Source organism: Ciconia boyciana, chromosome 7 (assembly GCF_034638445.1).
Source record: "Ciconia boyciana chromosome 7, ASM3463844v1, whole genome shotgun sequence".
NCBI classification, from domain to species: domain Eukaryota; kingdom Metazoa; phylum Chordata; class Aves; order Ciconiiformes; family Ciconiidae; genus Ciconia; species Ciconia boyciana.
In genome coordinates this window covers 66,055,441-66,068,854 of record NC_132940.1, presented here as the reverse complement: position 1 = coordinate 66,068,854, position 13,414 = coordinate 66,055,441, and the positions used below count along the sequence as shown (strand labels likewise).

Below are 13,414 nucleotides of genomic sequence, written 5' to 3'. Positions count from 1 at the left end.
TTCTCAGGAAAGTAAAAGTAGTTCCTCTCCTTCAGTGCAGGTTTTTGCGTTAGGTGTGTATTTTCAGTTCTTTCTCTGCTTATTATTTGAACAGTTTATATGCTACAGTTCTTGAGGTTTTCTACTTTCAGTGCTCACAAGCATCTGCAATTAGAGGGACTAGTTCCTCTGTTATACCCTCGCGTGGCTCCAACACCGAGTCCCTGCACAGCATCACGTACAATGGCAAAGGCCATATTTACCCGTTTACTAGGAAGAGATCAACAGGTCATTGTATAACTTAACTCATTGTGGACAGCACAATTGCATATGAGAGATTAAAGTAGTGCTTAGATATTATTTTGTTGTAACCTGGCTATGATATTCAAAAATTGTCAGAGAATTGAATTTGTGTTTAATATCCTGTACTGCATAGTAGATACAAGAAAATGGTGTATGCTCATTTGTTTAGTGGGTTTTTTTTCCCTTTCCTCTAATAGGGGAAATAGGGTTGGTTTTTTTTTCCTAATAGGGTTTTTTTTCTTTCCTCTAATTGTTCACACTATAAGCTCAAGTTAAAACTTTCAATTGCTTGGGTGTAGTGGGTTACTATCCATTTTGTGACCACTGGTTAAAAGCGAGAATGCAAGAATGACCTATCAAGAAGTTTTTAATAAAATAATTTGTTGTGCCTCCATTTACCTCCACTTTATAATTCAATGTGAGATTTGTAAACTTAATCTGCAGTTGTAAAATTATTCTGGGCATAACTGCAAAGCCTTAAACAGTTTCATTCAGTCCACGCCCAGACAGCACGTCTCGCTGAAATCCCCAGGGGTTCTGCTTTATTATCTTTCTAAGTGAAATGTGAAAGCTTTGTGGTTATTTACTGAAGAAGGTTAATATGTTGTGTGCATGTGCATACAGGACAAGCTGTTATGTTCTGGAGTTCTCTATGGTCACATAGCAATGACACTTGGATGGGACCAGAGGGTGAACACAGGCTGATCCTTCAATACTGAGACACCTATTTTCTTTTCTGGTTTTGACTTCCTCTTGCACTTGACTCTGCTTTTAAGACTGCAAAACAGGAAGGTGGCTACCCAGAGAAAAATCTGGGGTAAGCTCTTTTGACCATGGCTGCATTCTCAAGGATTCTCTAGTAAAGGGGAGGTGAGTATGGGATGGATGAAGGTTACTTGCTTCTCTAGATCACTAGGCTCTGTGGATTTGGAGGTCAGGGAGCCTCTCATCAGAGGGAAGATACAGAAAAAGAGTTTTCATGTTTGGCAAGAAAGAAGTAGTGAAAAGATGAGCTTGCTCGGATTGTGACTCTTTTAGAATTCAGAGGGAAAATTTATTTTCGGCTGGCTTTCAAAGATGTAATAATGTATGTAACAGCGTTGGCTTAATCAGCAAGACACTTGCCTAGTTTGAAAAAAATCCAGACACATAAAATGAAATATATTTCTATAATGTTAGGGAAACACAATATATTGTCTTACTTCATATAATTATATGTTCTCTGCTGTACCTGCAAATCTAGAAACAAAGAAGATTTCTGCTTGGGAAGTATACTCAAACATACACCTTGGGAAACTTCTGTTTGAACTTGCTGATGCAAATTTGTAGTATAAGTTAAAAAGTCACCTATAAATTTGCCTTGGCACCATTTCTTTTTATGCAATTATCAAATTATTCATAATTGTAATATCTTTTTTAACTGAATCAGTATAACTCCACTGACTTCTAAGAAGTTGTTCCTGAGTTACACTGCTCTGACAGTACTGGGTATGACCGCTATGGCTGCGATTGTGTAAATTGTAATTACTGTAGATGAAATTGGTAGCTGGATTGGTAGCTCTGGGAAATTACATCCTGGGTTTCTTCAAAGGTAAATTTTGAAGTGGTTGTGACAAGGCAGTCGTCTTTCTATCATTGTTTTCCAGACCTGTACCAGAGATTTACCGTTGCTGGAGCAAAAATTATCCCAGCTGTCTTCACAATACATTTTATATTTCTGCTGAGATAATAAAGAAAGATAACAATTAATGCAAGACTTGAAGTGACTGTCAGCCTACATGAGACTTGATAGAGACCTTCACAAAGATCCTCTTGATTGGTTGTCAGAGATAATTTTCATTTGCTGTCAAACGGCCGTATGCTAACCTGCAATCAAGAGGTGAATGATTCCGTAGCGCACGTGAAAACTATTAAATAGTCTTGTCTTAACTGGAAGAGTCTGTGCTGAACAGAATATTTAAAAAGACAGTTATGAAGAAGTTTGTGGATGATAGTATGTGCAGTGAGTTTCAGACCGTGCAATTTTATACATATTCTGTGCCACATTTATGAATGAATACTCAGCTGCTTCATAGGGATGCACACTGACTTGTCTATTGGAAGGAATGCAACATGCTGAAATGAAAACGAGCAACTACTGGCTCTGAGCAGGTCCGAGAGTTTCATGGAGCTGAAAATACTGTAGTGAAACTTTTTTTCATTGACAGCATGTTGCAGCCTCCTCCATGCGTACTGTCCCTGCGGACTCCAGGCAACTAGGGATGCAATTGCTCGTTCAGGCTTAAATGGGTCCTACCGGGACTCATAAAGGGGCTCTGTGCCGCGTAGCCTGCAAAGACAGGGTTATTGCTTCAGATCGTAACTTCTGTGAAACGCAACGTCTTAAATTCAAGCAACCATGGTAATTGCTCTTGTCATTACTTTTAGGACAACGAGTATATTTGTTTGCTGGCAAGAATCCCTTGCAAACACTTCTTTATTTTCTCATGCTATTCTTTTCATTGTCGGCACTAGTAGTTAACATGTTATAATTCAACTCCCACTCTGGGCAGGCTTCTCCGGTATTCACTAAGAAAGTATGCTGGCTGCAAAGATAGGATGTTAATTTTCACAGTTGATGTGAACTATAGGGCAGAGGACAAGATCACTATTTTCTCACAATTCTCTCTTTGTGACAGCATTTAATGATCCATTGAACTTTTTCCCTTGTGCTAGATATCACCAAAATAACATGTTTCTTTTTCTTCCTTCTTATGGTGGTGATAGTTGACGGAGTGCAACTGTCTTGCCTTCTCCACCTATTCTTTTGTGTGCGAATGGCCAGAACATACTGATAATGTCCCTTTGCACTCTGAGGCTGCAATTCTGTGCTGAGCTCGTTATATCAGATCTCTGGAACGGAAAGAGTAAGAAAATGTGTCTGTACTTATTTGCAAGTTTCCTTTTGAAGCCAAAAGGTCTTCAAATACTGCCCATTCTGGAATGAGTAAGAATAGAAAATGAGCATCCAGTTTTCCATGGATCCCAAAGTTTTGCTTTGCTATTGTTCCATGATAATCACTGCTTTTTTTGCTCAAGATACTTATACAGTTAACAGAATATATCATCTGCAAAAGTAGATTTGAATTATGTGACTGTTAAGGGGATGGTCATTTCCTCATTAGTCAGTGACACCAATCTGATTCTGCTCCCAAATGCAGTCAAACAGATTTTATTCTCTCCCCTCCTGCCCTCCACCTCCAAAAACCTTACAGGTAGGTATGGGTAAATCTTCCTAGCGAGGTAATGCCAGAGATTTCTTCAATTGCTTTATAAATTTTATATTCCCCCCCCCCCCCCCCCCCCGGTGATCACAGTTGAGCCCAAACAACTTGGTTTTTAACTACCAGATGTTCCGTTTTGGTTTTGGCAGAGCTCTACACATCCGAGTTTCTTTATCAGGACTAATTTTTTTTTAATTTGCGTTTTGGTGCAAATGTGTTACAGATGATCTCTCTGCTAACAGTAACTAATGCACATTAATATTATGGCTAAATTCTTCTATTTTTCTTTACTATAAATAATTCTCATTTTCTTTTGCTTTTTAAAATGGAAGCAAAGGGTGATGTAATGCTTCTGCCATCCTTTGGTTTTGTAAAATATTTGTCGTTTCAAATATTATTTATTTACTTGTGACAGTGAGTCACCAGTAGACAAATAGATCATCTACTCTGCTTGCAGTAGCTCAACAGTAAGTGTTGAAAGCTTACAAAGGGACTGGTTTTTAACAGTTGCATATCATTGTAGTTGTACTTTCGGGGACAGAAGAATGTATTAGAATGGTTAGCTACAGCTAACAGAAAAGAAAAAAGTTTTATTGTTAACTGGTGGTGATGTGCTATGTGGTATTCTTTCTGCGCCTGTAACACAGGAAGGGAATTGGATTCAACTGTCTGTTATTTCCATACGGTTCCATTCATTTCGTTACAATTGTGGGAATAAGTTGCTGAAAGAACAGTGTTTAAAATGTATTTAATTACACTGCGATAGCTGCGCTTGAAAAATAAACAGGTCAGAACCACTGCTGTAATGAAAAATTTTAGAGGCAAAGAAAAACTTGCAGGTCAGCCGTCTGCTCCTTTGGACCGGGCAGCTGCGTCTGCTGTGGCTTAGTCCAGCACGAAGGTGGGTTGTATCCTGAGCAGGCAGGAGCCCAGCCTGTGCAGCTGTGCCCAGCTGTGCAGCGATGGAAAGCTCCCTGTGCTTCCCAGGGGCCTCCCTCCTCCTCCTCTCCTGTGAGCAGCTGGTGACGGTAAAAGAAGTACTGGTCGGTTCTCCTGTGTCTTATCTATGGGGCTGGTTGTTTTTTTTTTTCAAAATACACGTACAAAACTTGAAGCGATTAAAATGAGAAGATTGTTCAGATGTTAGCAAATGCGCTGAACAGCCACCCTGAGCCGGCAGCATCTCTGCGTGCTACCAGGTGACTGCAAGGATCGTGCCCGACCGCAGCCTCCGCCACAGCTGGTGTGGGAATGGGCTGAGCCGGCTGCGGAGCGGGCAGTCTGGCTGCCGACTGCAAGAGCGAGGCTGTGAGAGTGGGAAATCCCGTAAATGGGGAAAGCCCCCACCGGATCAGGCTCATCTGATGAGGCGTCTGGTTTTGTTCCCCCTTTTTCTGGGTGGGAAGTGCTGTGGAGACAGAGCAAAGCCCCTGTGAGCGGCGGTGCCCCTTCTTCCTGGCTGGGTGATGCTGCTGCGTGGCCGAGGCAGCGGCTGTCTGCTGGCTGTGAAACAAGCTGCTAGTCCACAGTGGTGAAAGAATGTTTTTTCCCCACTTTATACTTATTAGACATCTTGAGTTGAATATTCTTGTATAGAACCATGAGCACGTATCATCTGTCTCTGATCACTTTTCCCCCAGCGCAGATATTCTACCTCTGCAATGTCATAATCTCATTTAAAGAAGTATAATTGAAGCACAGATGTGACAAACGTTAATTTGCATTTTTAACACAATGTATTTGTGAGTCCTGATAACAGTAAGCTTTTCTTTCCCAGTCCCAGATTTAGGATCTTTTTTGGTGGCAGATTTGCAGTAGAATGCTGAAAGTTGTCACCCGCACCATAATTTAAAAATCCATTACGTGCTGTTGTGATGAAGCACACTCCATACCTAGGAGAAGGAAGCATGAAAAGACTTCAGTCGATTCAAGGCAATACTTACGGAGGGTGTTGTGACGGTGTCTCCTTCGATCCTCTTCTGGAAGATGACTGCTTGTAGGCGTCCCGAGGGGCGTTAGGAGAGGGAGGGGAGCCCCAGGAGAGCTGAGGCTTTGGCAGGACCCCGACAGCCGGACAGGATTTGTCAGGGAGAGCCACCAAATCACAGCCTTCCCACTCTGTCTTGTGGTCAACAGTGTTCTGAGCCCGAAAGCTGCTGGGTGTTTTTTTTCTGAAAGGAAAGGGGGGAAGTAAAGAAAATAAACGCGTGTTCTCTCTGGCATATTGTGGGTCAGGCTGGGAACGTGGAAACCTAGCTCTAGTCTAGAACTTCCTGCTGTCTCCTTAAGCCTTCCTTAAGAAAAATGTAAGAAAATAATCTTAGTACCTTGATATTTTTGATCATTTTGATGCTAATGTCATCACTTGAGTACATAGAAGTAACATCTGGTGGAAACATTTTTTTGTGAAAAGTTTCTCTTTAGCTCTTCAAAATGCCATTGTCAAGCAACAGAGGCCTAAATTCCAGTTGGTGTAAAAATAATGGACAGGAATATATTTTACGTGTGCATTTTTTTATTATTATTTGCTGAGCACTGTTAATTAATTCAGCAGTGCAGAAGTACAGTTCCTTGAACATGAGCGTGAAACTCAGGGTGAAGGGAAACGAGAGTGACTAATCGGGATTCACCTTTTGCAGATGTCTGGAATGAAGAAACAGATAAACAATCTGAATGTAAAAAGATTACGGTAACAGTAACCAAATATTTAGTATTTGCTGGTGGTTGACTTTAGACAATTTCCTTCAGCTTAGGTGAGCTCTCCATTACCCTTTCCTGCATGTCCGTGCAGTTGTGTGTCGAACCTACGCAGCTCATTGGGGTGCCTTGGGTCTCCCTGCGGGGACAGGGTACCTGCCTTTGAGGCATTGTAGCCCCTAAACTGGGTACCCAAGTGGAACTTTAAACTGAGATTTTCATCGTGGCGTTTGTTTTTTGGAGGATGAATGAGTACTCTGTTGCACCTGTGAATGAACGCGGGATTCGTAAGATATTTATATAGCATTGCATATGAGCTGATATTGGGCATATACATTTCCACATTATTTTACAAATATGTTATGAGTATTACTTTGAAAGAGTTGCTCAAGTGGCTCATACAGTAGCCGGAAGATTGAATTCTCTCCATTTGGAGATCTGACACCTCAGTCTGAAATATGTGATTATCATCTTTGAAAAGGCTTGCAGTATGTTTTTAATTTAAAGCTGAAACAAAAGTTAGAGGTTGGTTAGTAGTGCAAATAATACTTTCTGATTATTTTATTTACATCTATAGAATAAAAAACCTAACAGTGGAACTTAAAACCAAGCAAGACGAATTAAAAACCGTGAAAGAAGATTTGCGGTATTTCCAAGAGGAAAAGGAAGCTGCCTATAAGCAATCACAAGTGCTCAGGTAAGAGCCCAAAAAGAAATGCCGACGCCGTGGCTCCTGTGAACATGTACAATCAGTTGAGAGGATTCAGTGGAGATGCAGGTGCAGGGACAATACTGTGAGCGAGAAGAGTGTTTGTAACTCTCTTGTATAGCATAGTGAGATGCTGTAGTGTTAGAAATGTAACCAGAAAATATCACTGTTGATTGCTGACGTTATTAGCAACAGGGTAAGTTCTTCACAAATTTAAAAGTATTAATTAACACTTAAAAGCAAGTGTGTACCACTTGCTTGTAATGCATTGGAAATACAGTATTTCTTACATATATTGTTTATAAAGAGTCAACATAAGCTTGGACATATAGTCATTTAAACATGATTACTCTGATTTCTCAGTAAAAAGTGATTGCACAATTGTCCATACAGTTTTCTTCATTTATACGTATAAGTTCTAAATCACCGTTTAGAAGGGAGAAACTTATTATAAATATATTAAATACATAGCATATTTCATACACTACATTACTGTAACTCAATACAGTATAAATTATCATATAACAGAACAGTAGTTATCAAGTTTACTTTAGTTCCCAAGTTTACTAATAGTATTTTGTCATTTTAAAAATGTCTATCTGGTATTATTTTTCTGTCTTGCAGAAATACATTGGAACACCATTGCTCAACTCTGAACAAGGCTGTCTCACTGTTTCCTTTTATTAGAAGCGAACTAGACAGTATTAAAGAAGTCATCGCCAGTAACCTAGAGAACTGGGCTGCCGTGAAGGAAGAAATTTTTCTACAAATAAAAACCGTTAGCAAAGAAGCTTTGACAGGTAAATCATGTTGCAGTAATTTTGGGCAAGATAAAATATTTTTTGGTAGTTGACTGTAACACAGTAAATTAAAAGGTAAAATTAATTAGATAATTTCTAATTCTGACATTCACTTGTCCAGATCCAAAGTATTAGAAGACCCTATCTACTGCTGTGGCACCATGTGAACTGAGTTGAACTCAGTCCACTTCCTATCGGACTGGTGTGCTGGACCAGTTGTTCAGTTAGCCAAGTCAGACTGAAATGGAAGTAACATAAATACTTACCATGATTTGAAACAAAATAATATACTTGAGTATATGAATATGATTGCAACACAAAGACTTGGAGGTATTTCATTTGCCTTGTGTCTGCTCTTGCCAGTTTTTCGCACACACTCGCATACACACACGATACTATAGGCAGTGGTATAATATCCTTTTGTGGAGCTGCTTGAGGGTCCTGCAGTGCTTCCTCCCCATCCCATGGGCAGGCTGTGCCTCTTCCCTTGAGCAACCTACTGGTGTACGCATGCGGTTGCCTCGAATGCGTGACCCACTGCATACGAGCAAACCTGCACCCAACATGTAGCAACTACTCCCTCCTTCCATTTCTGAATAAGAACAAGTAATACTCAAATACAGCTGTCTTTATCTGAGGGGTCTTTGGGATTGAAAGGGGCATGGAGCAGCCCATGGGCTGAGAATAATTCACTTGGCCCATAGCCTGCTTCCTGCTCAAACAAGGGCAGCCTTCAGCAAAAGAGAAGCTGGGAGCAAGTCACAACCGATGGCTTGTTCGTGAAGGTCGTGCCCAGCCCTCAGGCTGGCGGTCAGACTTGAAAACTCAGATTTATCCTTGAATACCGTTTTTGCTCTGCCTCAGTTAAGGGATTAGTTTTGCTGAAAAAAGTGTGCAGCAGTGTAATTACAGATTGTACCATCCAGAGCATCCAAACAGCCCTTGTGTTGACCTTTGCAACTTTAGTGGTCTTTGGACATAACTCTCATATACGTATTCCTTATAGTTTTTGTGTGCTCTGTGTGTATGAGTTGATGAGCTGCTATTTGCTCTGGAGGTTAGTTTTATCAGGGTTATAAGGTAGCAAAGAAGTAGATGAGCTGATGTCATGCTTTCTGTCCTTGTGGGAAGGAATATAAGGGCATGGTGGGCGATGTGCATCTCCCAAATCACTCTGCTGGTGAAACCGTGTGAACTCCAGTGCAAATTCACAGCTTAAGTGAAACCTGCCTGCGTGGAGTAGCTCAGAAAATATGTAGCTTCATTTTAAATAATAGCTCCCCAGTAGCCGATGCTTCCTGTGAAATTAGAAGTAATTTTTAATGTTTTCAATGATTGCTTTGTTCAGACTGGGAAGAAATAAGTGGGGCAGCTGTGCCGCAGGAGCAAGCAGGCACGCATCCCACTGGGACAGTGCCTGGGTCCCAACAGAGAGTTCGGGGCGTCCCGAGCGCGGGCAGCAGAGAGCCCAGAAGGGAGGAGGGCTTTTGCCGGCTGAACGTGAGCGTGACTGGAAAATCACTCTTTAGTATTCAGTTTTTGTAAGAACAATTAATTTAAATGTCAGTGTCAATCTCACGCATTTTGATTCATGACTTCATCTCCTAATTAGACTGAGCACAGAAAGTCTTGTACGTCCCTAAGGATTCCTCTCTTCCTGTGCTCATTCTCTGCCTACTTCTAGATAATAACGGGAGTGTGAGCAAGCGTTTCTGCACAGATCTTCAGGTTCAAAGAGATTCATAACATTTTAAGGCTTCTTTTCTGGAGTATCTCTTGTTTTATTTGTTGTAATACTGCAAATATATGGAATATTGAAGCAGCAGTGCAGCCTTTCAGGTTCTTTTAGTGATTATATGTACCATTATACATGCTATGTATCCCCGACTGCATTCAACAATATCCCCTTGAACAGTGCCACAATGTGAATATTATATACATCCTTCAATCTAGCTTTCCAAATCAAAGCAATTTAGTCACACAATTTTTTTTTTTTTTTGGCCTGTGAGTGCCATTCAAAAGCTTTTATGTTCTGTTTTATCAGTCGCTCATTAACAACGTATGGTAACATAGTAATATATGGTAATTTTTTTGTTTATTTTACCTTACTGTTTTTGCAACAAGATTTTCAGAACTTGTTTTCCATTCAGATTTTGAGAAGAAAAATGTTACATGAGGTGCTACTCTTTATGCCTAGACCAGTTTGCTTGGTTAGTTTGCAAACAGCTTATAAAAGCCCTTGTATATGTACATTATTTAGCCTTGGTTAATTAATGGCAAGTAGGAAGAAGTATAAGAACTTAAAATCTTTTGGTATTTGCATCATTTAGTCTAACAATAAATTGATTGAAGTGTGGAGTAGTTGGGAAAGATTGTAGGTAATTAAAATATTTGCACCACAGAATTTAAAATTTGCACATGGGCAGTGTATAAAACATATGTAATAGCTGACTTGACAATAGAATTGGACTTCATCTAACTTGAACGTTGTCATTATTAATGTAAATAAAAGTGATATAAGTTCTTTGGACAACTGAAGGTTTAGGGCTGTAGTTGGAGAAGGCATAGAAAATAATTGCAACTACTTTTGGAAATGTTCAAATGCACCCATCAAGGATAACTGAACTCGGGGAAAAAAATATGACAATGTAGGAGACCCGCTAGACTCCACCCATGATTCACTTATTTACCTTGCAGTAAAAACTACCTGGGAAACTTCCTTGGGACCGCTGCTCTTCCATGTTGAAGAGCTGATGAAAGATAGTGACAAAGCCTGCCTTTTATATAATGAAGATGCACTTTGTGATTAACAGCAGTAGTCACCTAAAGAGTGAGAAAATAAAATGCAATACACATGCCCAAACATCTTCTGAACCAAAAGTTTCAAACTGAGCTTTAGCAGAGGCTAACTCCCTTGATATCTTCTCAAATTAATTTCAAAATGAGTCTGCAGTTGTTTTTGTATGTCAGCAATGGTTTGTGTATCTTCTTAAGAGAAAAAGGTTGGATTCAAATATTTCTGTCACCTACTGTTATTTCATTTGGAATATATACATGTATTTTAATTTGATTTTGGGATCTTAGAGGAAATACATATTATTGCTTTACAATAAAATTTGTATTATTTGTCAATAATATGTGTTTGGCTAAGTACAAGTTATTTGTGTAAAGAGATATTGCAGAAGGCACTTCTTTTGACCCTCTGCATTCTCAGCAGAAGCATTGCTAATGTACGGGGCTGACACTGAGCCGTACCCAAACTAGGGTCACAGAATGCTGAAGTCCTGAGGTTGTAAATCAGGTGTAATACTTTTTAGTGAAGAAGGTAAATTTGACAACAGTCTATATGATTTTTTTTTAATATTTTTTTTTTCCTCCTCAGAAATACCCAAATTGAATCAAAGATTAGCAAAATCCCAGAGAGAGAATGAATGCCTCCAAGAAAAGGTAAAACATCTGACGCTGGTGGCCGACATGGTTGAGCTGAAAACTCAACAGCTTCAAACTTCACTTCAGCAAGGGAATGAGCTACAAAGTAGGTGCCGTGAACTACAAAAGGAAACATTAGGTAAGAGAATTTTGACATTTCAAGCAAACTTCCAAGTAAAATAAAATGTAAAAAATTTTTTTTAAAGCAACTAAGTTGTGGCTGTTACTGTGAAAGCGCTCAACAGCTCAACTCGGGCCCAGATAAAATGTGGATGTTGTGCAGTCAGAAAAGACAGTCTGTCATTCTGAGGAGTCTGTTACCCCCCTGGGAACACGAGTCAGCCGAGTGTGTGGGGGGAAAATGAAGGAAGGGAGGAAAACAATGAACATGGTGGTAACGCAATTATCCCATTACTTGTCAATCTTATGTAAAACATCAGGGAGAAGGCTCTAAGATTAAAATTAAAAGAAATGCTCTCATTTTGAATGGAAGGCCAGGAAGGGTTTTTGGCTATCAGCAACAGAACTGAAAAGTAAGTCAGGCTAAGCCAGTCTCTTCTCATAAATTCATTAAACTTGAGACTCTCTAATGATTTGCCCTTGATAGTGTGTCTCAAGAGAGTCCTCTTGAAAACTGTAAGAGCGGTGATAGCACTTGAAATTATAATATCTTGTGAGCTCTGTTGAGACAATAACTCATTACAAAAAGATTATTTATATTAGTATCTCTTGAATCTCTCTTCTCTTTAAAGCAGTATTGCATTCATAGTGCTGGCTCAGAGACATTTTAAGACCTTGAAAACGTATAGAGGTTGTGCTGTTCCGGGCACAGTTTTGAGTCATCAAATTGGTACAGCAATTACCACGCTGCCTTATGCATGGTATGTAATGTTCAATTTAAAGCAGTAGGTCTCAGTGCTAGTCATGATGAAGGAATTTCACTAATCCTTCAATACCAGTGATAATATCAAATGTGAGACTACAAAGTAGAAGACTGCAGACACCATCCAATGAGTTATCAACCCGTGTTGCTGAGAACAGTCTTTATTTTTGTCACTGTATAACAATACTGTTAGGAAAGCTCCAGCAATGATGGGCTTGAATGGTAGAAATGAGCAGATAACTCTACATCTTTTTCCAGACAGTGTCCATATAAGAAGTAGACTTAATATGTCTTCCTTCTTGTGGTATTTATTAAAAAAAATAACTTTAAATGAATGCAAAATCAGTTAGATTTTGCTCTGACAAGATTCTTTTGTGGACTATTCACATCATCCACTTTTGTCTTTTTTTTTTTTCTTGGGGAGCTGCTAAGTGTTCCACTATCTCAAAAACTTGCCCGTGACATCTTTCGGTAAGCTCATTGTCTGACTGTAGCTACCTCTTGTTACTTAGTCCTCTGTTCCAAGTAAACTCTGGCAGGCAGGATTTGGGGAGAGGGTTGCCTTAAAAGTGTTTAGCTGCCAGTCGTGAGCCATGGTATCGCATTCTGAAGACCTGAGTAAATGGAAAGAAATGCATCAATACTATTTAAATTCCCTTTTCCAAGACAATCTTGAACACACTGTTGGACAGTGTGAAAATTTGTACCTTTTTGTTTGGCTTGTATGTAAAATCACTAGGAGAGATTTTTGAGGTGACATGAAATAAAATGCTGGTAGTACATAAATGGTATCTGCTGTGTTGATTTTTTGCAAGCAAAGTAAACAATCTCAATATTATATGTACATTACATATATAGAATATGTATTATGTATCTGAGACAAGTGCCTGGGTAAGAAATAATAATAAAAAAGCCAAAATCCCAAATAAGCTCAAGATAAAGTCGCTAGAAAAGACAAAACTGAAGGAATTAACTAGTTGCACCAGTTAACTAAATCATGTTGCTTATCCCAAGAGCAGGAGGTCACCTGTGGCTCCTCATGTTGTACTTGAAACTTGTTGGGAAAAGATGCTAAAAATGCATTCATTTCTTTTGAAAAGACAAGTGTGTTTCCCCTCCATTAAGAGATTCATGTTTTATCCAGATAATCTGTGTCCATGTATAACTGCCAGCTTTGACTATTACAATGCCACAGTCCAAAATCTGGAAATGATGTACTTTAGAATATTCTGTGTGGTTTGTTTCTTAACGTTGACTTTCTGTCTTTACTTATGCTGAAGTGACCCTAGAGACTGAGCTGAGAGGCTCTTACTGTGCTAGGAATCGCTCAAGCAGATAGTATCACTCAAAA

At 39.5% G+C, this 13,414-nt stretch overlaps 1 protein-coding gene across 3 annotated transcripts in view; it reads left to right on the top strand.

Annotated features, from left to right (window-relative positions):
• LEKR1 (leucine, glutamate and lysine rich 1) overlaps positions 1 to 13,414 on the top strand; it is a 67,894-nt gene that overhangs the window by 17,806 nt on the left and 36,674 nt on the right. For all 3 annotated transcript variants that reach the window (XR_012043531.1, XM_072868562.1, XM_072868563.1), the window contains 3 exons: positions 6,820 to 6,939; positions 7,576 to 7,751; positions 11,134 to 11,319. Coding sequence is in view for 2 of the 3 variants with exons in the window: in XM_072868562.1 (XP_072724663.1) it covers positions 6,820 to 6,939; positions 7,576 to 7,751; positions 11,134 to 11,319 (482 nt within the window). In the remaining variant the exon portion in view is untranslated. The remainder of the gene's footprint in view (positions 1 to 6,819; positions 6,940 to 7,575; positions 7,752 to 11,133; positions 11,320 to 13,414) is intronic.